The sequence below is a fragment of the Tachypleus tridentatus genome, chromosome 13, assembly GCF_004210375.1.
Source record: "Tachypleus tridentatus isolate NWPU-2018 chromosome 13, ASM421037v1, whole genome shotgun sequence".
Classification (NCBI taxonomy): domain Eukaryota; kingdom Metazoa; phylum Arthropoda; class Merostomata; order Xiphosura; family Limulidae; genus Tachypleus; species Tachypleus tridentatus.
Window position 1 is genome coordinate 34,356,016 of NC_134837.1, and position 26,333 is coordinate 34,382,348.

The 26,333-nt window shown below is 34.3% G+C and overlaps 1 protein-coding gene across 5 annotated transcripts in view; it reads left to right on the top strand.

Annotated features, from left to right (window-relative positions):
* Positions 1 to 26,333, top strand: part of LOC143240785 (solute carrier family 12 member 2-like) — a 121,590-nt gene that overhangs the window by 48,676 nt on the left and 46,581 nt on the right. For all 5 annotated transcript variants that reach the window (XM_076483838.1, XM_076483837.1, XM_076483840.1 and 2 more), the window contains exons 2-6: positions 493 to 576; positions 4,059 to 4,134; positions 11,417 to 11,512; positions 21,734 to 21,873; positions 23,926 to 24,039. In XM_076483838.1, coding sequence (XP_076339953.1) covers positions 493 to 576; positions 4,059 to 4,134; positions 11,417 to 11,512; positions 21,734 to 21,873; positions 23,926 to 24,039 — 510 coding nt within the window. The remainder of the gene's footprint in view (positions 1 to 492; positions 577 to 4,058; positions 4,135 to 11,416; positions 11,513 to 21,733; positions 21,874 to 23,925; positions 24,040 to 26,333) is intronic.

Consider the following 26,333-nt stretch of genomic DNA (forward strand, 5'->3'; position numbering starts at 1 on the left):
AAGAGAAATATATTTTGGAACTAATCTGTCAGAAAATCTTTCTGTGTTACATGTTTGAGCAAAAAATGTAATTATGTTTGGATGTGTATATATATATCTGTGTATGTATGTATGTATCTGTGTGTGTATGTATGTATGTATCTGTGTGTGTATGTATGTATATATATATATATATATATATATATAGCTAGGGGTGTTTGAGGATTTCATTTAGTGGTTGATCTGTTGTAGAGAACTTGAGTAATGGAGGCACATGATATTTATAAACACAGTCTGGTTGTTTACTCCAAGTGTTTTGAAATAATATATCTATGAAATGATACATTTTCACATCTAGCTTATAAAAGTTAGCATCTAGAAGTAAAACCTTCAATTTTGCAAAAGTAATAACAAAATAAAATCCAGAGAGAAGTCTCTGGAAAAAACTTGTATATTGCACACACACACAGTTTGAAACTATGGAATAAACATTTCTATATATATTTTTTACAGAATCTTTACAAGCATAGTAAACTTGATAGTGATGAAGTTGTGCCCAGTGAAGCTGTAAAGTTAGGATGGATCAAGGGAGTGCTGGTAAGTCAATTTATTTACACTTTGTGCTAACATATTTTTTCTCAATGGTTTATGTGGTAGAAACATTATTAAATACTGTTGCTAAGCATCTTTTTTTCAAGGCCTTTAAATGTTTTCCTACCACTTATGTAAAATTGATAAGGTCTGTTGTTACTAAAACAATTTTTATTGCCTCCTTTCAAAAGAGGTGTGACATTAGCCAACTTCAAGTCTTTTGACATTTGCTCACTATTCAGAGACTCAGAAAAAAATAATAGAAAGTGAATCACGTATGCAGTCCTTAACCTCCTTGAAAACCCTGTGTTAATATTAAGTAGTAAAGGAGATTTATGATTCTTTAAATTTCCAAATGTTTTCTTAATAAGCTCAGAATTAATGAGGTCATCTTGTTCCATCATATTTCCACAAAACAACTGTTTGGGATGAACACACTTTTTAAATCTTCATTTATCAAATGTTTTTAAAAAGTAGGATATGTTAAACTAGACATCCTAGATTCATTAGGGGTTGATTTTCCTGTATCATATCTAAAAGGCACTACTATCCTGATATTTTGTTTACCTTTAATGTATTTAAAAACATTTTAAATATTTTTTACATTTTCACTCAACATTTTTTCATGTTGTTTTAATGATCTCCTAATTTCTCATTTGACCACCTCTCTTGATTTTCAGTAATTCCCAAAGTCTTCCATAAGTGCAGACAATTTAAACTTATTTTAGTTACAAAGCTTTTCTTTAACTTTATCATTTATACCTTTTATGAACCAATGTTTTTTTACTTGAAGCCACTCCTTTTTTTCTTAGGAGCTTGTCTATATTGACTATTTGAGAATTTATTTAAAAATGTTTAACACACTTGATCAGTTTCTCCAATCACAGATAATTCCTACATCATCCTTTCAATTTATCTTTTTGAAATATTGAACTAAAATCTCAGTATTCCATATGATGCAAAACATCAAATATAATTGAGGAATGATCACTTGCACTCAGATGTTCTCCAGGCCCTATCCTGTTAATCATTTCTTTATTAGAAGTTAACAGTAAATCTAAATTAGCATTGTTCCTAGTAGATTTCCTAACTAACTGTTGAAGAAAACCATCTTGAAGTTTCAAAAATTTTGTCTTTGTATTTATTTGACTGTAACATATCCCAATCTATATGTACGAAACTGAATTATACTGTGATTATAATGTTACTGACAGCTGCATTTTTTGTCTCACTGTAGAGTTTCTTATTAATTTTGTTAGTCTAATCTAGTTGTCAATAGCACATTTCAACTGAAAACCTTCTTCCCTTAAAATCACTCACAGAAACCCAAACAGATTAAGCTTTATTGCTATTAGTCTTGATATTTTCAACTTAAACTGGCTGTAACTCAAATTCTGTACAAAGCCACTCATCTCTTCTTTCTTGTAATACTTTATATGTATTAAACTTTTGTATTAAAAAAAATTCTTTTTGTAAAAACTGTTAAAATGCAGCTAAATGCCAGTTATTTTACAACACCAAAGCACTCTAGTTTGATTGATTCTCTAAAACTGTCATTTTATTTTTTATAATCCTAACATTACAATAATAACAATTTATTCTATCATTAAAAGTGCTCTTATACTTTGTTCCTATTACTATAGTTTTCTAAACACCTAAATTTTTTTTAATTATTCTGGTTATCACCACTGTCTAGTGTAGTTTAAAGCTGCCCTTATAGCTGATTTAATAACTTTTACAACCAAACTTGCCTCTACTCTAGATGTAAACCATCCACTCCAAAACCTCCCTTTTGTTATTGAACTGATCCCACAAATTCAAACAGCCAACATCCTTACATCTTGACAGTATCTGTGATCTAATTATTAAGTTTTTTTGGATGCCTTTATCAGTGTCTTGTACTTAATACTTGACTCCTCTGATGTACCCATTTCTATTACAAGCACCCTTTAATATATCACTTGCTCTGCCAGTTATATCCTCCATCTCAGCCCATGGATAACATAATTTCTGTTTTTTCTTCCCATTACACTACAGACTATTCTATATGGAATTATGTGTAACTATAATATCTTTATATTTTTCATTCCTATACTTTTCTATTCTTTTTATTATTCCCTTCCCTAGTTTCTCACCTGCACATGTTAACGGCTGAAATCTGTTACTTAATAGAACCAACTGATTATAATTAACCTCACTACTTTAGCTCTTTTAGTATTGTTTTTAACTTTGTGAAAGTCATTTTTAGCCACTGTGTTTTTTTGTGTGCAAAAAGTTAAATTTCTCTTTAAATCACATTGTTATTTTCAAAGGTTATCGTTTCTTTTAACCATTGTTTCTACAATACACACTTTAAATGAAGAATCATTTTGTATAGTTTTGCTTACTTGATTATAATTAACCTCACTGATTTAGCTCTATTAGTATTATTTTTAACTTCGTGAAGGTCATTTTTAGTCACTGTATTTTGTGTGCAAAAGGTTAAATTTCTCTCTTTAAATCACACTCTAATTTCCAAAAGCTATATTTTCCTTTAACTACTGTCTCTACCATATCTACTTCAAATGAAGAATTGTTTTCTGTAACTTTGCTTACTTGGTGAATTAACGTGTATTGATGTTCTTTATTCTTTCAAGTTAAGGTTTATCAAATAAACTTAATAGTTAGAGATGAATGATCTTTTTTTTTTAATAAAATCAATATAGATATATTTTAATATGGTTATAGGGCTGTATTATCTGTTGTACATTAATGTTACAAGACCAGCTTCTATAGCATGTTAAAAGAAGAATATCTTACTTATTTTGTGGTACTTTTAATGAATAATTTTGATATGAGCTATTACTTTAATTGTCTTGATAGGCTTAAAGAGAATATGCTATAGAGTATAATAACTGTAATTTTAAAATGTGTTTTCCTTAGTCCTTTTGTTCTTTTTTACATCTAAGCATCAAATAGAGAGAAATATGTAATAATTATAAATAAACTGGAAAACTGACTGCTGTTAAGATAATTTAAAATGACATTTTCTATCTCATTTTTCAAGCTATTAAATGATTAGAAGATTACACATTTTATTGCATTTTAAATTTTTATTTCTTAGTATGGGATTTTAAAACATTGAAATTGTTGTGACTTATTGGTGTGTAAAAATAAACTTTGTAACATTAATCGCATATGAATTATGATAGTGAAACAGTCTTTGTTTTTTAATTTTTCTATTTAGCATAATTCTAGGAATTTCTATATATAAATTATTCATACATTTCATAATTTTTCCTTTTCAGTAACAAATGAATTAAGACACTAATAAATTAGTAGCAATGAGAGAGAGCTGATTTTTCTTTTCATTTTATTTTCATAATTGAGCCCTCAGAAACTGTTGTTAAATGGAATATAGACTTTCTTTGCACTTTTTAAATGCTAAATTTAATGACATTAGTTCTTCAAAGAAGAACCAAAATTTAAGCGTTTATAATTTTGTATAGGTAAGATGTTTACTGAACATTTGGGGAGTAATGCTTTTCATACGACTTTCTTGGGTTGTTGGCCAAGCTGGTATTGGTAAGTCGTCTCTTTTCAGAATTTAGTAACTGGATTTTTACTTGTATTTGTCTTTTCCATTACACTGGGTGTTCTTCATTTTGAATGGTCATCAGTATAAAAAGAAGATATCAATTACAGTTAGTGGACATGTTTTGAGGACAACAGTGGTTACCAATCAGATTTTAAACTTTGTGAAACTGATATTCATACACATAATGTACACTGTACAAGCTAACTAATAATTTAGAAATTTAAAAGTATGGTAGGGAAGAACCTCATAACAATGTCATACGTATGTATACTTTTTTTTCTGTTTGTAACAAAATTATTCTAAATGAATACAAGTTTGTTTTTTGAAAAGTAACCCTTTGAAAGTAGTTATAATATACTTTAACACTATTTATATAAAATATTTTAACAATAATTAGTTTTTTACAGAAAATTGAAAAAGGATTTGAAAAATTAGTTCTATAATTGGCTAATCTTTCTTTGTGGTTTAATTTATTTAAAAAAATAACACATTTTCATTAATACAGTTGTGAATTTATAACTTTTTATTTCTTGCTAAGAAAACATCACTGTAAACATTTTGCAGTAGTGTGTGTATATATAAATATATATATCATAGAACTTTGTGAAGGTTTTTTACAAAATCTTAGATAATAGAAGCAAAATATTTTAAAATTCAAGGGTAAAAAACTATAAAAAATGAAGATGACATTCATTAACTTTTTTGTATTTTTACGTGTCAATAATGACAGAGAACACAAAATTCTATGTGTTTATTCATTATAGTGGTTTTTCTGTGGTAAAAAATATAACAAAAATTTATTGATAAAAATAATTTAATTTCAAAAGAAAAAAGATCGCTTTTGGAAGGGGGTTACAATAATTGTAAAAAAAAATGCAATGAACAAAGTGATACTGATTTTATTCACCATATTAATTTTATTAATGTTTTTCAAAGGCATTTCCCAAACATAGTTACCTATACTCACACTGGAGGTATTACTTGATGGCTAGGGTTTCTTTTCTTGTGCCTTTCTAAGCATTGATGATTTTTCTCACTTGCTCAAGTCTTTTATTCCCCACGGAATTGCCCTTAATGTTGTGTGTCTCGTGACACTCTCTATCTATGTCAGTGTACTCTCTGCCTTGGTATTGTATATAAGCATTTTTTTAGACAATATTGTTTACTTTTTCTCAACAAAGCATTAATTAATGGGTTTCTCTGTGGTATGACCATTGGCTATACATTGAACATTCTTTGTGTTACTTATTTCATTTTCATTTAAAATAATAACAATAATAATTTTTGGGAAGCTGATTTATTACATGAAATACCAAGTTAATGTATTTGACAAATTAGTTATTTCCTAACCTACTTCTGATATCTGGCATTGCTCACAAACTTGGGGATGGAGGTGACTTTATCTGTAGTGAGATGGAGAAATATGTCTTGTCCAGAGGTGTTTCCCCCAGGGAAATTTGAAGCTGCATTTGTGGGTGATCCTGGACATTCTGGAGATAATTTAGATTTGGTTTTTTCTAGCACCTTCCTTTACTCTATGACCTTCTCATGAGTCCAGTCAAGATCATATACCTCCAGCTCCTTTTTCTCAGTTAGTACATTAAGTTTGTGAAATTTGAGTTTTCCCCAGTCACTTTTGCATCTGCACCTTCTTTGATGGTGGAAAGGTCTAAAGGTGAGTACTTAGTTCTACTTCTATCCCCAGATATTGAAGTTCATGCAAGGAAATTTACTGCTCAGTTATGTGAAAGGACTGCTATGCCTTTTCTACCACATTTCTCAGAACAACATTCTTTACTCTACTACCACCAGAAAATAGACCTGCTCTTAAAAATGTGGGATTCCAGAATGAAGTCAATGGTCAACATGAATTGATCACAATTTTCTGTGATTCATCTGACTTTAACTTCAATACTGAAATATTTATCATCCCTGCACCTTTCCTTGATCACCACATCAATTTGATGATGAGTTAGGACCATTGTTAGTATCTACCTTGATTAAAATATCAGCTTCTGTATTTTTTTTAGTTTCATGGCTGCTATGTTGTTGGGATGTTTTGAATAGAGATACTGGAGGGTATTCATCTATCTACTGCTACCCTCTATGTGTTACATTAGGTACATTTATCCAACCCTTGATTTTTGTGGGCATTCCAGAGTCTTGGGATTCAAGGGTTGATTTTGCCCATCTGTTTTCATCCCTGTTGTAGTATGTTGGCTTATTGGCTTTCCTTAGTTACTATATGGTATCATACTTCTGCCCCTCTTTGAGTGTTTCAGTCACAGACATCAGCCTCTCAGTTAACTGGTACTCAGAATATTCCTGAGGTTCTTCCATTTGGTCAGAACACTGTCGGTAGTGGCAGTGACTACTGTATGGCACTGAGGTCTCTAGAGGCTTAGCTCCAAGAATTTCTGGTAATGTGGAAATTTTTTACAACAGATTCTTGGGTATTACAGGTCCCTATGTCAGATTTAGTCTTTCAGTTCACACTTCCATAACCATTATCTTCCCAAGCTGTAGTGTTTCTGTCTACTACAAATCATTGGATTTTGGAACCTTTTTCCATAACTGTCAGAGATTTCTTGGTCAAGGGTGCATTGGAGAGAAAGCTGTTCCAGTTCTTATTGGGCTTTATTGGGATGGGGTGTATAACTCAAGAGTCAAGGAGACTATGCTCTGTTAAATGATGATGAGGATTCCCTACACATCAGTATTATAGAACTTCTTGCTGTTCAATGGGTGATTTCTCCTTGTTTGAAATTTTTGAGGGCAAAGTTATCATGCTTCACTCTGATAATGGTGTGGTTGTTTTGTACATTTCCTGTTAAGGGAGCATTCTGTCCAGGTCTCTTTAATTTTGAACTTTGGACTTTCTATATTGAGCTCACCTCTATCATATCATCTTACTAACTTGCTATATTCAGGGGATGATGAATTTGTGTTTGATTATTTGTCTCAACCCAACCAGATTCTCCAGATATCAAAGGGTTTTCTCTTGGATGTGCTCTTGGTTCATGACACCAATGATCAGTGCATTTGCCACTCATTGGTCCATTCAGCTAACAGCCTTTTGCTTTCCAGTACCTCACTGTTGGGCATTGAAAATAGATGCATTTAGTCAGGATTGGACTAGAGTGGACTGAAATGTCTACCCATCAATTCATCTATTATTCATGTCTTAGCAATGATTTGTTCAACTCCTTATGGCATTCTGTTTGTAGTGCAAGACTTGCTGGTTCAAACCTGTAGGAGTGATCACCTCTTCCACTATCTATGTTGGAACAGCCATATTCTGACATCTTATACAAATATATATCCTGGACGTCAAACTTCATGTGCAGTGGTTATGTGGTTCTTCACACAACATCGGATTTTAACTTCTCCAGCTGCCATGTGTCTATCTCAGTCTTTGCATTGTCCCATGATGGACATTTATTTACATAAGTGGCACATGTATTGACAATGGTGTATTGTAAGGAGGCTGAATCTACTTTGTTCATTCATCTCAACAGTAGCTCTTTAACAAGGGATTCACATCTTTCACAGTCACCCTATATAAGGTGAGATTATTGATTACCTTTAAATACTTGAGAGGATGGACATTCTTTGATACCCCACTGCTCTCTGACTTCCTCAAGTCATTTCATTTATTCAACTTGGATATAAAAGTGGTGTTACATACACCTTTTTGACATCATTTGAGCCATAACCTCATGTAGTATGTATCACCTTTCCTTTAAGATTTACTTTTTTGCTGCTAGTATACAGCCATCACCAATCAGAGTGGCTTGCACTTTGTGGACACAGGATGCTTTATCATAATACCTACATCCTTCTTATGTTAGACGCTGGCTGCCAGGGAAGGGGACGAATCCCTTTTTCTAATTTATCTGACTGCTGTTTCTTACCTCTATGGTCAGTCAGATTCTGATAATTTGTTATGTCCAGTTCAGGCCTTGAGGTGTTAGGTTTCCATGCTAAACCTTTCAGGGATGCTATACATTTTTTTTTTTATTCATTATATACCTTCAGTTTCCCAGGATTTGTCCCTGGTTATCTTGAAGGGGCAGGTATGAAAATTGATCCATATTACTTATTCTTGGCTCTCTTTGGAGGCAAGGAGACTTTTGCAAGTCAAGTCTCATCAGATTCATTGCATTCTGTGTCCTTAGCAGCCTGGTTGAATTGCCCACTGGAGAACTATGTGTGGGCCTTTCCAATATTTCTATCTCACATTATTTGCAGCATATGGCAGCATGAGGGTTCTGCAGCTATATTAAGTGAATCTATTAGATTATAAAGAGGAGTGAGTATTTTTATTCCTAATCACATCTCTTCTTTACTTTTCAGGGTCCCTCTATGTGGCAAGTGTTACCCAGTCAGGTGTGCTTTTGTCAAGTCAAACCTGCACTGGCAACCACTACACATTATATTGTATTTGGGTTACAACAGGCTCTTTTGAAAATGAGGTGTTTCATAAGACTGCACAGAGTCAGACCAGGTGTTATTACTGTACTGTGCTTAACTGTCACTCATGGACTACCATACCAATGCATAAATGTAACTAGGGAGTCCTTACCACTCCCGTTTTTCCAGTCACTGAAATGGTGGGCAGAGATTTTTTCTCCAGTGTTTGAGTGACTTTTCCTAACTTTTGGAGAAGAGAGCAAAGTTACAGACTCTCCTAACCAAGACACTGAAAGTTTTCCCCAGAATATCCTAGGAGTGGCTCCAGTTTACGTGGGAGCCTACTCATAATACTGGTTCAGATTTGATGTTCTTTATCTGGTTGTGTTGAGCATGGCCATTCTTTTTGATCAATATTGGTTCAGTATGTAATTTGTAGAAAAAGATCCATTGTTTTCTCATAATTCCAAGTGTAATGTAGTCACATCCTGGGTCCTTGGTTAAGCACAGTTTGTTCCTCATCCTTTCCATGATTCTGGAAGCAATCCATATGTTTGTGGAATGAGGATGAGTATTCATAATTCTAGACCAACTGGATTTTATTTTCTCAGGTTGAGTATGGCACACAAGATCCCATCATTTCAAATTTAAGGCATTACCTTATGGATTTCTTCAGGTTGAGGAGAGGATTTGTCCATTTTGGTGTTGCTCCCCTGTCATTGTGATTCTAGTGGTTTTGAACATATCACTCTGTAGCTATAGGTTGTGATCCATTCATAAATATATATATTGCAGCTAAAATGCCAAAACCACCAATGTGCGATTTAGTAGTTGTAGCTCTATACTTCCAAGAGTAGTGAAACATTAGCTACCTCGTTGGGGTCTGGCCAATGATGATGATGGATTATGTCAAATTCCACTTGCAGTGCATGGTTTGGGTTCTGAGAGAAGAGCATACCTGTTCTGAAGGTTGCAAGGTTCCCTCACTAAGGTGCTTACCTTATATTGGCATGCCTACAATCTATGCAGATGTATTATGTATGGATAATGATCTCCTTATCAATGTGTGATCCTAGCTGTAGTGTGAGAAGAGATAAGCATAGTTTAGAAGTTAACATTTTCTTAAATTTAAAATGTATTTCCAGTAATAATCACCTCTTTCCACACACCCTGCTGTTCCTGTTAGAGACTCCAGATTAGATTAGTCTAGAATGGTAACAGTATTATCTAAACAAGGTGCTTATATACAGTATGAAGGTAGAAGGTACATTGAGATAAGTTGAAAGTGTCATGATTCAGTTATTGCCACAAACAGTTAAGTAGGTAGTAAAACACTGCAGCAAGCAAGAAACATTCAGACTAATGCTTAGATGGGCAAATGTAAAGAAACCTTAGCTGTATCTTGATGAGTGATTTCTTTGAGCAGTTATTAAAAAGGCTGGAAATAGGAATTTGAATGTTTGTATTTGAGCTTTTAAAGCTTAGATGCTCACTAGCATCCAATTAAATAATGTTTGGGTTATGAACTTGTGGAATGGCTTACTTCATGATATTATGCCTTTACAATTATTTTGTTTACACACAAAAGACTTAAAGGTCTACATTAATTTTGTTTTTGATATTTTTATTATTTGTAGTTCTAGGGAAGAGAAGGCAGTGCAGAGTCAAATAACTTATGTAATTTAGATTCATAGTGTTCAGGGAGAAATGTTAACCCTAGTTTATTCTGTGCAGTGATTCATCTTTTCTAATTACTTATGTTGTAGTTATGCATTTTAACACTACTGTACATCAAATTATTCAGCTGAATTTTTGAAAGTTCATAGTGAATGTTTATTTGTAGTGCTATTAGAAACATTTTAATTTATTTATCATGTTGTTAAAACTCAAATATGTAATTTGTAAAAAATAATTGAGAAGTGATATTAAAATATATATGATCATTATGATGTATAAATAACATTTAAAATAATATATCATTGATATGCTTTTTTTAATGGTATTTTATTATTCGTGAGATTGTGATTGGTGGATGAAAGTCAGGTAGACCTTGTATCATTTGACAAACCAGTGTTGTATTTCAACATGTTAGATGGAAGTACATCAAAATTTTGTGATTTAAATTATCAATTAAAACTATGACTAGGCTGTTTTTATCTTATATGTTAAGCTTAGCAATTTACTTTCAACTATTAATCTCTTATTGTTCTGTTACTCGTTTTCATATGTAAATTATAATGACTTCATAATTGCTTATTTGCATACCTTGTAAGGTTTGGATTAATTTTTGTTTTTGTATATAGCTTCCATTATGGGTGTAATTTAATTTTATGTTTTCATAAATAAAATCTGCTCATTCTATTTATATGTATGTATATATATTAGGTAAAAAAAAAATTTCTTGAAGCGTTCACTAGTATACAATTCAGAAAATAGTGTAATGAAATTAATGTGTACAGTAAAAGTTGAACATTATTCAAAATAAGCACATTTTAAATTGGTATTTTGTTTTAGAATAAGAGCATCTTATAAGTAGTAATTTTATTTTTTTGAAAGACATAATATGCTTAATAGACCAAATGTTAGTCATGTTCTCTAATGTTCCTATTCCTGTGAAATATTCCTTTCTCTCTCAGATGATAGACATAGCTAAGAAACATCAACTACATTTTGTTGTTTTTGTTTCAGGTCTAGCCATAGTTATTGTGGTCTTAGCTATGACAGTAACTATGCTGACTAGTATGTCTATGTCAGCGATTTGTACTAATAGAGAGGTACGAGGAGTTAGGAAATAATATTTTGATAGATTGTGTTCTTATGTTGTGATTGTGGTTTTAATATTGGTTTACATTTCAGGTCTATCCATTGTAGTTATTCTCTTAGCAACTGTGGTTACTACTTTGACAACCCTGTCCATGTCAGCCATTTGTACAAACGGGGAAGTTCGTGGAGGTAGGTGATTGTCCAGTTCGACTGGTCATCCTTATTTTTGGTCACTGAATGGAAAATATTGATGCCTTTCTGTCATATTTATTCTGCTCTTTTTTGTTACGTATATCAATTCAAAAGAGAATAATACTGAAATGAAGTTTAAAAACAACCAAATACAATTGTATTTTCTTTTGCTGGCCAATAAAATTTGGAAAACCTTATAACTTGAGAATAAGCAGATAAGTAATATTTTGTTGATCCAAGATAAACACTTAAACTATATTGCCAACTGTACATTAAAGCTTTGACACTTGTCACACAGTATAATGCAGTTGGAAAAGAATTTTCATAAAGTAAATAGACCTGAAAAAGAGCAGGTGAGGAATCATGAGAGTTCTGTAGTTGCTAACCTGAATTGGCTTTGAATTGTCAAAGCTCTGCTATTCCATTTCTCTTAAAATAGAAAGCTTAATGAGCTTATCCAACCCATGAGCTGTAAACAGTTTCTGATTTATGTTTACTTTAATCACTTAACTGGTTATGCTGGACATAACCAGCATTATTGTATATTAGTCTGATACTAATACTGTTTTCATTGCCGAATACTGTTGCATTTTACAAAATAGTTTGTGATATGGACCATGAGGCATCCAACTGCCCTTTTCTCATGAAAAGTGGTGTTAGATGCTTCTCTCAAATTTTTTGCTACAAAAGTTATTAAACCTTTTGTATACATGCCATGTAAACATGAGAGCCATCATCATTTCTACTAGAAAGCAAGGAAGACCTTGCTTCTTTTTAGATGAGATTATGCTGTTTTTAATTAAAATGTATGTGAAATATAGAAAAGCAAAGAAAATGAAAACTAATGGATCCAAAGAAAATCAAGAATAATGGATCCATAAAGTTGAGAGTACCAGTAAAGTTGAAACAAGGTTTTGCAGTCAAGAAGCTGGTTCTGAAATGATAAGTATATGTAATATAACAGTTGTAAGTACTGTTCATGGCACTGAAGCTTGCAGTTTGAAAACAAAGTGTAGTACAACCTGCTGCAGTTGTAATAAGAACGTGGGTAGTGTGGTGGTAGTGATGGGTAGCTACCTCTGTATGAACTTTCTTGTGTCAAGAACAGGATTAATAAATATTATTATAGAATCTTTATTGATTTGATAGATATTATCAGCATTAATGCTTTTATTTTCTACCATATTAACAAAATCAAGCTAAGGATGTTTTTTTTTATCAAGCTGGCTGAGAAGTTGATGAAAAAGAACAATAGTGCTTCGATTGTAACACAGGACAGATCAGCTAAGTCACCACTGTCTGGTTGAATTGTTGTGGATATTTTTCTTATGTAATTCCAGCTACAACAAAGAAATATCTTTCTAATAATGTGTTATAAGGCTTAGCAGAGTATGGAATCAGTGTCAAGAACATACTGTTGGTCTTTGTCTGCTACTTTGCTTGAAGATCTACCACGTAAAATACACCTAATTATCATGTGCTGCTCTTTTGTGTTGAATTGTAACACTCTAGTGAAAAATTAAAACTTCTTGTGAACATTTATTCTACAGGGTGTTTGGAAAGTGTGTGTGGACTGTTCAATTTTCAAATTGGTAATCTCTGATTACATGAACCTGAAAGCTGTAAACATGCAGTCACAGAGTAATCTTGTTGCCACGATACTTGCATGTATATTTAGGCCTACTGACTGATACTTACGAACTATCGCTTAGATTGAAAAGCTTAGAAGCACGTCTATGTTAAAGATGTACATTTCGGCTACTGAAAGAGCCAACATCTAGGCCTAATTATGTAATTCGATTGGTAAGAACACAAGAATCATAAGAACAAATGCACAATTTGTAGGCCTGTGATGCAATAAAACAATTCAACAGACCAAACTGTGGGGGGGGATGATTGTATGCACCATACCCCCACCTAAAATGACGGGAGGATGTATACCCTCCATCCCCTCCTCCTCAGGATCTACACCCCTGACCATATATATTAACAGGGTTAATAACAGACATCCTACTGTCAGCTCTCAAGACCCAGTTTAATAGCCTAAAGACATAAGTCTATAGCAGCTGCACTCTGCACTATGGTTTTTGACAGATATGAAATTGAATGGGATTGCTGTGATTCTAATTTCTAAAGTAATCTTTTCATAAATTCAACTATTTATATTGAACTATGGCTATAAACATGTAAACATTTACCATCACTTTCAAAATACAATCATATTATCTTGTTAATGGTAACAGAATATATTCCTAGATTCATTATGATAGTTTTTTTTTTGTCCAGAAGGTTCTCTTTAGTGCCTGATTGGTGATTAATTGTTTTGTAAAATTCATTAATTATTAAATTTTCCAGTTAATCTATGATTAACTGATTAAAATGGTTAAAAGTTGAATATTTCATTGTTTCATTTATGTCATACTGTCAATAAAAATACAGCCTGCTAATTATGTCATTTTTCCAAGATGTCCACAATGCTTTATCTAGAAAGGACTGATACCACTAAGACCTTTCTATCTCTACAGCCCTGGCATGGCCAGGTGGGTTAAGGTGTTCGACTTGTAATTTGAGGACCGCGGGTTCGAATCCCCGTCACATCAAACATGTTCATCCTTTCAGCCGTGGAGGCATTATAATGTGAGGGTCAATCCCACTATTTGTTGGTAAAAGAGTAGTTTAAGAGTTGGCAGTGGGTGGTGACAACTAGCTGCCTTCCCTCTAGTCTTACACTGCCAAATTAGGGACGGCTAGCGCAGATAGTGCTCGTATAGCTTTGCGCAAAATTCCAAAACAAAAAAAAACAAATCTATCTCTACACCAGTTCTAAATATAAACATCACATTAAAAATATTTTATAAAGAATTTGGACATTTCTTGGTGATTTTTGAATGGACATTCCTTTTATTATTGTTTAATATGCATGAGATAACATGGAAGAAAACATAGCTTGTCAATAGTATTCTCGTTTAAAGAGGTGCACACTTTTCAGTTTTGTAATGACTTCGTGCAGAAAGGTCAATTCAAGCATTTTCAACAATATTTTTCAGTTCCAAAAATCTGTTTAACATCTTGAGCATAGAGTTTCACCTGGTACAAGTGTCCATGAGTAAAAATAATTCTTTTTTCTTTTGAGTCTTGTATAGCTTCTGGAAATGATCATTTTTAACTGAAGATTTACCAAATATGTGTACATTTTTCTTTATTTTTCCAATCATCCCTCAAAACTCATTTGTAAAATCGATGTTCTCATTAGAGTTTTCTTCATTCCAGTTTTCACTTCTTGTCTTCTACCTTCATCATCATCCTTCACTCTACATGAATACTAACTTCTTCAGTTTTTGCTTCCTCAACTGTACCCAACTTTTTATGTAGAACATGAACAACAACCAGAGAAATTTCCTGATTGTGCCAAAGCTAGTGGTTCACACCCATTAACTGTCTCATAATTTTAACTACAGAAGCACCATCAGTGAAAATAGCAATGATGTCTTCTTTTAGATCCAAATCAAAGCTTTTGTCTTGGTAGCTGGCATGTTGACCTGAGCTCTTATTATACCAAATCCATAGAGTTTTGTTCCTATAGAATGCATATTAAGATACATATACTTTTTTCTTTCTTATAGATACACTCATATAGTGACAAAGAAAATCTCTCACCTGCATCTTTATTTTTATTTTTCTCAACCTTCATTTCCTCTTGAAACTGTTCTCCATAGAATCCCCTCGGTGTGGATTCCTGTACGTGGTGAGGGGACCTCCCAGGGAAGGTTCTGTTCTATCTGGTTACCTTCTCTGGGATCTAAACATCCCAGAGTTGGTTAAAAAGGTTGATGAATAGACTTCCACACCCATCTCTGTTCCTCCCATACCTTCCAACAAACCTCAAGATCCACGTCCTTCAGTTTCAAATACAGGCATTTCTTCTGATACATCTTTTTCTCCCACCACAAGAGACAAAACAATTATTTGTTCGCCTCCTCAGTCACTGGATTCCCCTTCCAATAACAAAAACCTGCCCACCCGACCCACAGCAGGATCCATGGAGGTTGATAGACCTCCTCCGACTAAAGACAGTAAAGAAAAAAACGTGGTCGTAAACCAAAGGGTTCTCCAGCCACTTCACCTACCTGTTCTTAAAAATGGCCTCCTTGATACAATGGAACTGTCGAGGTTTACGTTTTAATCTGGATGATATCAAAATGCTGATTGCTTCCTACCATCCTGTTTGTCTTTCTTTACAAGAAACATTTCTCAAAACTGCTGATACTGTCTCCATTCGGCAGTTTTCTCTGTACAGAAATGACAGGTTGTGTGATGGTCGAGTACATGGAGGGGTGGCACTGTTAGTTGATCAACACGTGCCCACCCTGTCTTTGTCACTCAACACACCCTTGGAGGCTGTAGCCATCCGTGTTTCCTTGGGTCATACCATCACTGTTTGTTCTCTGTACCTGTCCCCTGGGAGAGACATATGATCAATCAGATCTTGATGCTCTCGTTGAACAGTTGCCATCTCTATTTCTAATCCTAGGGGATTTTAATGGACATTATCTCCTATGAGGAAGTAATATTATTGATGGGAGGGGCCGATCTGTAGAGCGGATGCTCTCTGATCACAATCTTTCTCTTTTCAATACTGGTTCTTCCACTTACTTTCATGCACCTAGTCAGTCCTTTACTGCTATTGATCTCTCAGTTTGCTCCCCTTCATTATTCTCCCATTTTTCATGGAGGGTTGACAGTAATCCACTAGGCAGTGATCATTTTCCGATCCTTTTGAGAGAGACTGGCCGTGGTCGATGCCACCCTACCCGCGTGCCCCGGTGGAAGCTGGATCAGGCAGACTGGTCCACTTTCACTGCTCTCGCAGAACTTGATCCTGCCATCGTAAATCAGCCATCAATAGACGACTGTGTAGCAGCGGTAACTGACTGTATTACACATGCAGCTGCTCAGTGTATTCCTAAAACCTCGACACGTTTTACACGATATCCTCTACGTGGTGGAATCCTGCTTGCCACTTAGCACGGAAGGCTCAAAAAGCGGGCCTGGGATACTTTTCGTAGATATCCCACACTTTCAAACCGGGTTGCTTTCCAACGGGCCCAAGCACATGCTAGGTGGGTAAGACGTCAAAGCCAGAAGGAATCTTGGATTAAGTTCACAACCAGCATATCTTCTACCACCAGTTCCAAGATCATATGGGACAGGATTCGAAAGGTTAATGGGCACTACAATTCTGTCCTCCTCTCGATCTTACATTCTGATGGTCAGGAGGTGACTGATGTTCGGAACATCGCTAACACTCTAGGTGAAAGCTTTTGCCGGGTATCTAGCACTTCTGCTTGTTCCTCCACCTTCCTGGCCATCAAGACTCGGGCAGAGCGATCACCTCTTTCCATTCAAACTGACTGTTTCTTTGACTATAATTGTCCCTTTACCCTGGTGGAACTAAAAATGGCCCTTCATCGGTCTGCCAGTACGTCTGTTGGACCTGATGATATTCATTATGACATGCTGCACCATCTATTTCCTGCTTCTCTTGATGTCCTTCTGATTGTTTTCAACCGGATCTGGCAGGAGAATGTTTTTTCCTGATGCCTGGCGACAGGCTATTATTTTACCATTCTCTAAGCCAGGGAAAGATCCCAAGATTCCTTCAAACTACCATCCAATTGCTTTGATGAGCTGTCTCTGTAAGACATTAGAAAGGATGGTTAATGCTCGTCTTGTTTGGTTCCTCGAATCAAACAACCTCCTCTCGCCCACCCAGTGTGTGTTCCGTCGACAGCACTCCACCACAGACCACCTAATTCGTCTTGAAACATCTCTCAGAGAAGCCTTTCTCAACCGCCAACATCTTGTATCAATATTCTTTGACATAGAGAAGGCTTACGACACAACATGGAGGTATGGCATTTTGCGAGACCTCCATACATATGGGTTACGTGGCCATCTACCCATGTTTATTAAAAATTTTTTAATGGACAGGAGATTCCAAGTTCGTGTGGGTTCGACACTTTCCCATTCTCATGTACAAGAACTTGGAGTCCCTCAAGGCTGTGTATTGAGTGTTACACTCTTCAGTATAAAGCTAAATGCCATCACTGAACAACTCCCTCTCACTGTTGCGAATGGACTGTATGCCAACGACTTTCACATCTCATGTCAGTCATCAAACATGAGATATATTGAGCGGCAACTACAAACCGCCCTCAATTGTGTACGGAAGTGGACTCTGGCGAACGGCTTTAATTTCTCTCTCTCCAAAACTGTATGCATGCACTTTTGCCATCGACGGGGGTATTCACCCTGATCCTGAAATTCATATCGGTGAAGTTTTGCTGCCAGTGGTCTCGGAGATCAAGTTCTTGGGGCTTATCTTTGATCGTAAACTGACCTTTATACCACACTTAAAGCAGCTTCGGGTCAAATGCACAAGAGCACTGAACATCCTCCGTGTTCTCTCTTCTACCAGTTTGGGGGCAGATCGCTGTTCAGTGTTAAAGGTATATCGTGCTCTTATTAGATCGAAACTCGATTATGGATCAATGGTCTATGGCTCTGCCAGACCCTCGGCCTTAAAGATGCTGGACCCCAGCAAAAGACAAAAGGACTTCGACTCTGCACTGGAGCTTTCCGTACCTCTCCAGTTCAAAGTATATACATTGAATCTCATTAACCTTCTCTACACCTTCGCCGTTTGCAACTATCTTTACAATATACTTCGAAACTTCATTCCTTACCAAAGCATCCCACCTGGAAATGTGTTTTCCTTCCTTGGTGGGCAGTACTTTTTCAGAACAGACGATCTGTCATTGCTCTGTTTGGCCTTTGCATCCGGGCGCAATTGGATGAATTGGGTCTGTCCTTGGATAACATTGCAGATTCCACAGGTTGGACCATCCCACCATGGCTTATTACAGCCCCCAAATGTGACCTTTCTTTCAGTCACCTAAAAAAGGCAGATACTCCAGATTGGAAGTACCGTCTTTTATTCAATGAATATCTTTCAAACAATCATTCAGTTCCCATTTATACAGATGGTTCCAAATCAAGTAACTCAGTGGGCTCTGCTATGGTTTGCTATGGGTCAGTAGTTGCGCGCAGAATCCCTTCTACAGCTTTTGTGTTCACTGCTGAACTGTATGCCATATTTCTTGCCCTGGATCATATTGCAGCTGAGCAGTACTCCAACTGCACTATTTATACTGATTTGCTTAGTTCTATACTATCCAGAAAAACTGGATACCAGGCCATGTTGGTATTCGCGGGAACGAGCTTGCAGACATGGCAGCTAAATATGTCTGCTTCAGCACCATCACTCCTATGCCTATTCCGTACATGGACTATGGTGTTATCTTCAAGGCTCGGCTCCGTGCAAGCTGGCAGTCCACTTGGAGTGAGCAACGCGACAACAAACTTTTTCAAATCAAACCCAAAATTGGACTTTGGCCATCTAGCTTCCGTAAAGTTTGGAAGGAGGAAGTTGTTCTCACTAGGCTACTCATTGGTCACAGTTTTTTAACTCATCATTTTCTTTTATCTGGAACTGATGTACCAATGTGTAGTTTGTGTAACACTCAAATCACTATCAGCCACGTTTTATCTGGCGCAGATAGCCTCGCTGCTTTGTGCCATAAAACACTAAATCAATCAATCAATCAATCAATCTCCATAGAAAATTCCCTTTGTCCCGATACTTTTATCTGTTAGAGGCATCTAGTCTTTGGGCTTTCAACTCGTTTTTGATTTCTGAACTGTTGGCCAGGGTGGCAAAGAAAATGCTTACTGCTGCAAACTTGACAAGAACCAATTCTGGGGAAGATCAGTTGGTCTTTGGATAGTAGAACAGAATTTATAGTTATGTATCAGTAGATGTGAACACAGAAGATGTGCAAAAGGTGGCCAGAGCAATTTCCAGTTGGTGTTTGTATATTTGAAATGATATTTTCACAGTGTTTGCATTTCAATGCATTTGTAATTTTTGTATCACTTTGACCAGTGAGGAAATTCTTCCAGGCTTTAGAAAAGTTTTCTTTCAATGGAATCCATGCATAATGCATTTTTACAATGTTTCTCTTTAAAAAAAACGAAAACAGAATGGCAGTCTTTAATTGATTACCCTTTCATCAAAATCAATTACACCGTATAATTTTAGAAAACTGAATTCCTTATAAATATGCTAAATATTTAAAATGTTTATTAAGGATATTAAGGAGATCTTTAATAATAATTGATGAAATATGAAAACATTTTAACAATAATAATGGTTTGCATAATACAGACAACCTAAAAAATATTTTTTAAAATAAATTTTGAATGAATATAACAATGTATTTGATGCTACTAAGTGAGTAAAATATAATTAATTTCTGAAAAAATTAAATAATTTAGTTTAGGGAAACTTACTATCAAATTAATAATTTTGTATGAAGAGTAACAATAAAACAGTTTTTCAATGAAAAAGTTTATAACAACTTAAATGAACAGAAAAGTTTATGAAAGTATTATGACCTTTATGGATATATATTTATTTCAGCTTGATGGAAATAATTTAAATTTTCATGTGATCTTGCAAGGAAATGTATTATACTGTATGCAATGCTAACATAGGATATTCAGACAAAGGTAATACACTGCAAATACTCACATTCATGTGAACGTATGATTCAAATAATATTTTTGGTTCTAGGACTAGCACAAACTTGGACTATTAGTGTGTGCCATTGTACCTGTTTAAATGTTTTATCCACCTGACCCATTATATTAAGTACCACTGATGATTGACTTTCTACCAATAATGTTATGTTACTGTTTACAAATCATACAAAGATCCTTTAATATTGTTACTTACTCAGTTTGGCCTGGTGAAGTATGAATTTATACAGTAGGCAGGAGTAAGATGCTTGCTGAGATAAGCAAAAGTCCAAGCCAGTTTCTCACCATGTGAGTACAAGTTGGAAATAATTAACTGATCAGTTGGCTTAGTTATCATTTCTTCAACAGGTTGTGTGCTAGGCTTCTTGGTACCATATTACCTCAGTTCACTTTATAAAAACTGAAATCAATTTACAAAGAGTATGAGTTTAAGGTTTAATAACTTTTTCAAAATAAGTTTTTATTGACTCATGATTAAATTCTAAAAAAACAATTAACTGATATGCCAATTAATCAAAACTATGCATGAGTTCTATTTCATAACCATTACTTCCACTTTGAAGATGATAGAGTTGCTCCAGATTGAGGTATTATATCTGAATCTACTGCAGCCTTAGATGCTTTACTTATCAAGTTATTTCAGTTCTGTGGGAAACATTAAAGGCTTTATTTTACAAAATATTGTGGTCCATAACTTCATCTCATTTAAGAATCTCATGATATGAATTGTCTTCATTGAAGTGGGATGTTACATAATTCTGTATCTATAAGTGTGTCTTTGGTGGCATTGCACTATTTAAATGGTTAGGAATCCAATGAAAACTAAATATATAAGTACCAAACTGTTGTTTACATCTGTATTGACACCACTGCATTGGCATATACAGATTGTTCTTACTAAATACAGTTAATTTGTCTGTATAATAGTTTGTGGTAAAAGATGTTAAAAAACTACCAGAAGAATTAACAAAGTGTATATTAGATAAAGAAGAAGTAGAAATATTTCAAATTAACTTTAGTGCAACAGAGCATTATTACTGTACTAGTACAAGGCCTAATTTGTATCAGAATTTCTTGATTTTAGACAACACTATTTAGCTTATACAAGATTTGTTGTTCATGTAAAAATTAAAGTTTGTTTAAGAATTTAACAAGTGGCAAAGTTCTGAGTAGAACAGGTTATAGTTCATATCACTTGATACATATATCATTGTTAAAAAATGTAATTTTTATTATAGAATGAATTTACATGTCAAAGTTATAAGGGTATTCATATTGTAAGTTGTAGAAATGCATACATTTCAATACATGGGCTTACTTTTTGTTAATTTATTATTAAATATTAACTGAGATTAAGTATTAATATTGAATAAAAAACAACAAATGTAGTATGAGAAGTGTTTTATAACTTTGTAGAAATAATAGTTTACTTTATGCAGTGAAGATTGTCTTATTTACATTCTGTAAAGGAAAACTACCTAAAACTGAATATTTTGTTTTTTATTGTTTTTTTTTTAACAAAGGAAATTTTGTTATTTTCCATATTTTTTGTCAAAGGTGGAACATACTATATGATTTCAAGAAGTCTTGGGCCAGAATTTGGAGGAGCAATTGGACTTATTTTTTCTTTGGCAAATGCTGTGGCTGTTGCTATGTATGTGGTTGGTTTTGGTGAGTCATTGAGAGACCTATTGGCTGTAAGTACAGAGACCTCTTACTGTTATTTCAGTATTTATACTTTCAGTAATAATTAGTTGCTTATTGTGTTTAACTTAGGTAGCATTAAATTTGTTCTAATGATTATTGCTGAAAAAACAAAAAAACTTAGAAAATCATAAAAAAATGTTGGTGAGAAAAGCTAGAGCTGTAATTATGGTATGTTTCATTGCAGAGTATAAGATCAATAAATTTGCAAATGTACTGTTTAATTCATCAGAAAAACTTTAAACTTGTGTAAGTTTATGTGCCTTTCTCTTGGTTGAAAGTTGAGTAAATGTAGACATAAAGTGCACATTGGTAATTTGTCTAATGCTCTTTAGTATTACATAGTTAAGATATATAATAACGTTACTAATGTTCCGTAATATTATACATAGATGTTTTGTAATATTGCAAATTCTTTCTAGTCGTACACAGATGAAATGTCTGATAATATTGATAATGCTTCTTGGTATTACACACATAAGATATTTGATAATATTCCTAATACTCCTTAGTATTATGTGTATTAGATATTTCATAATATTGCTAATACTCCCTATTATTATGCAGATAAAATATTTAGTAATATTAGAAATGGTCCCTGATATTATACAAATAAGATGACTCACATGTCAGCAGTATTTCAATTGTTTTGTAGAGGCACACAGTCAATATAGTTGGTGTGTAGACATGTGCATCAGTAGTATTGCTATGTTTCATAGCAGCACACAGGCAATATAGTTACTATGTATGTATGAATGTTAGCAGTATTGCTAGTGTTTTCAATATCACAAAAACATTATTGCTACTGCGTAGACATACATCTTGGCTGTAGGAAAAGTTATATTAATAACTCAAGTTTTAGGCCATTGTATAATGCATTCTAAAATATTTGATTATTTTCACAGTTGTGAAAAATATAGTACAAAAAAAACTGTATTAGTGATGGTTCAGTAATCTTCCAAGAATCGATTAAAGAACCAAAACTTGTCTAGATCCTGTTTTTTTCAGCATAGTTTGAAGAACAACCTGTTCAAGTATAAAGTTGGAGAATTTAAAGTATATGTTTCTGTGTTGCACCAACAGTGTTTCTGTAAAGTTCTTAGCAGCAATACTCAATACATCAAATATTGCATGGGTAATTTTCTAGTTTGGTCCAGCCACCATGATTGTCATGCTCTATTTAAACCTAATAGGTTTAAACTCTTCAGATTCTTAAACTTCTATTACTTATAGATACTTAACTATTAAAAGTGCATGAATTTGGTATGGTTTTTCTTTGTACATATATTTATTTTGCAATTTTTTTTTGATAAAAGGTATAATCACATACTTCTGAGAAACACTGTTTATGTGATTCATTACTAGTTAACAGGCCAAGGGTAAAATATCTTGATATTTATAAATGTGGGACCAGAAAGACTAGATTCCATAATTTAAAAAGAAAAGCAGGATATAGGTCTTAATGCTTATGTTGAATATCCTTTAAAACAAGGTGTGATATTAATTAGCAACTGCAGTAGGATAGTTGAAAATATATGCCTAATATTGATTAAACAAATATAATATTTAGAGATAGTTGGTGTGAAAACAGTTAAAGATAAATGTAAAAAGACGAATATGGTAACATTAACTTTGTTATATTAGAGTAGTTCTCTTCAATAATTAGATGCCCATCAGTAATCCACCTTTTGTTTTGTTAGTTGTCTTTTATTTATCACCATCAATTGATGTTAGTTACTTATTATCAGAGGTTCTCATCTCTTTCTTCTTTCCTCATCACTATCAGTAACCTTTTTTTTTCATCTCTTTTTAAATTTGTTTTTGTTACTAGCAAGATCTGTTTTCTTTCATGTTAGATGCTCTAGTTAACTTCCTGACCGATGTTAGTCTGATTTTTTTGCTAGATTATATGACATTAAGAAACTTGAAATTTTACACTGATGGTAAAATTCTTTCTCAAAATATACTATACAAAATAAAAAAGTTATAGCCCAGACTAAAGCTAAAAAAATATCTTAATTTTTTTAACTCCTTAAATTTTGCAGATTAACGATCTTCAAATTATTGATAGTCAAATAAATGACATACGAATCATTGGAATCATAACGGTCATCTTTCTACTTGGAATAGCCATTATTGGAACAGAATGGGAATCTAAGGTATGTCTCAGAGTTTTAGTATTATATATTTAATTCATAATAATGTATATTATTAATCTTAATGATTTTTTTTAATATACATTTTCTCACCCAATAATGTATTTTACTGGAAAACTGAAATTAATAATGCAGTAGTAAGTGTTTTTACCTCAACATGTCTATTATTGTGAAAAACGTTATTAAATCAGTAAGTATTTACCATCAGATATCTTAATAAGCTATTATATAATAATAATACATTTTAACACACAATATGGACATCAAACATTGGAACAAAAAGGAGTAAAATTTGTACTGTGTCTTTCTTTTATTTTAAAATCAGTATCAGCCAAGCTTAATGAATGATTAATAATGCCACCTACTGGAGATTTGTCCTTAAAGAAAAAGGTTTGGTTTGGTTTTTGGAATTTTGCACAAAGCTACTCGAGGGCTATCTGTGCTAGTCGTCCCTAATTTAGCAGTGTAAGACCAGAAAGAAGGCAGCTAGTCATCACCACCCACCGCCAACTCTTGGGCTACTCTTTTACCAACGAATAGTGGGATTGATCGTCACTTATAATGCCCCCCACGGCTGGGAGGGCGACCATGTTTGGCGTGACGTGGGCATGAACCTGCGACCCTCGGATTACGAGTCGCACGCCTTACACGCTTGGCCATGCCAGTCCCTTTAAAGAAAAAGTGAGAGAGCAACAATTACACTAAACAATAGGTATCAAATTTTCCTAAAATATTTAAAACATTTAACTAAGAAGTAAAATTTTTGCTACACTATGTTCTTATTTAAGTTTTATATTACATAATGTATATTATCAGTTTTCAGTACTCTTTTATAACATTAAGATGTGTAATGTGTATTTATTCACTTTGTAAAATAGATGATACTACTAGTAGTTGTTTATAAGGGATCAATATTCACTCATTTAAGGTTTTTGAAATCATGGTGATCACTATGAACATTATTGAAAGTTACAATATCAAAGTTACAAAGTCACCACAATACATTAACAATCCATTTATAGTAAAGTAGTTGATTACTTGAAATAAACTGAAAAGCAAAGAGTATGGCTTACCTCCATGACAGGTTTAAATGTTTTCAATAAGAAGAGGGCAAATTATCAGTTGGGTGGATCCCAAATCAAATGTCAGTCTTACTCATGCCTAATATTCTCACCTGTGTCTTACCTTTATCAATATCTTTCGATATTGTTCTTCCACAGACCTTCTTTCTGAGGCTTTCCACAGAAATGCTGAGGGGTTTCTGCAGATACCCTTGCCTTTTCTCTTTCACTTTAGCCTGCATATGGTCTTCAGCTTTGGTGTTACATATGTGGTTTCTTTGTTGTTGGAACCTTGTAGGTTGTGATGCCATATTGGCTTAGATCTGTTTATTCTTGACATATCTCGGGGATTAACACATGCACCATTTTTGAGACATTACAGCTTTGAAGTGGTTCCAGACAATATTGAGCCCCAGATGACATTGGTGCACCAACAATCCATCCTTACAATCCCAGCTTTTACCTGCTCCTTCTAATCAATGCCCCTCGGTGTGGATTCCTGTACGTGGTGAGGGGACCTCCCAGGGAAGGTTCTGTTCTATCTGGTTACCTTCTCTGGGATCTAAACATCCACCCACGTGTTTGCCGTGCGTGGCGACCCCTGAAGGGGAGGAGAGGATCCTGGTGGTTGAGGGGTCCAACCCTAACACACCACTTTGGCCTCAAATTCCTGTAGACGGGCGGCCTTTGGGTGGCCTCCCTTGGGTCAATCGGCTGGTCCACTTGGGCTAGAGTCAACCAAGTACCAGTGTTGGAAGTTATCAACGGGTGTTGTGGACATTGTGCCTGATGCTGGTGTTTGGGTATAGTGCTCACGAAACCCTGGCGTTGCTGCATTGTCCTTGCGTGACTTTGTAGTGCGTCCCCTTGTAGGGCTCCATGGTGGGTGGGGTCAGTGGGTACTGAACTTTTTTCTTTTTCTTATGGATCCTTTAAAAAATTTAAATAAAATTGTAAAAAAAACAGTCAATGGGTAAGCGACCACGTCTTGAATACTCAGAACAGCAATCTTCAACATCAGTAACACACGTACCTCATTTTCTTATATTACATTCTCTTTCGGAAAAACCTTTAGGGCAAATGTCCCCTTTTTTTATTCAAAAGGGACTAGAGGGACTCTCCAAAATCAGTAAAGAAACTTCGATCTGGTGACATATTGGTTTAAACATCCACATCCCAACACAATGAACTTCTCTTGAATTCAAAGGCAATTGGGGATATACCTATTGAGGTTAC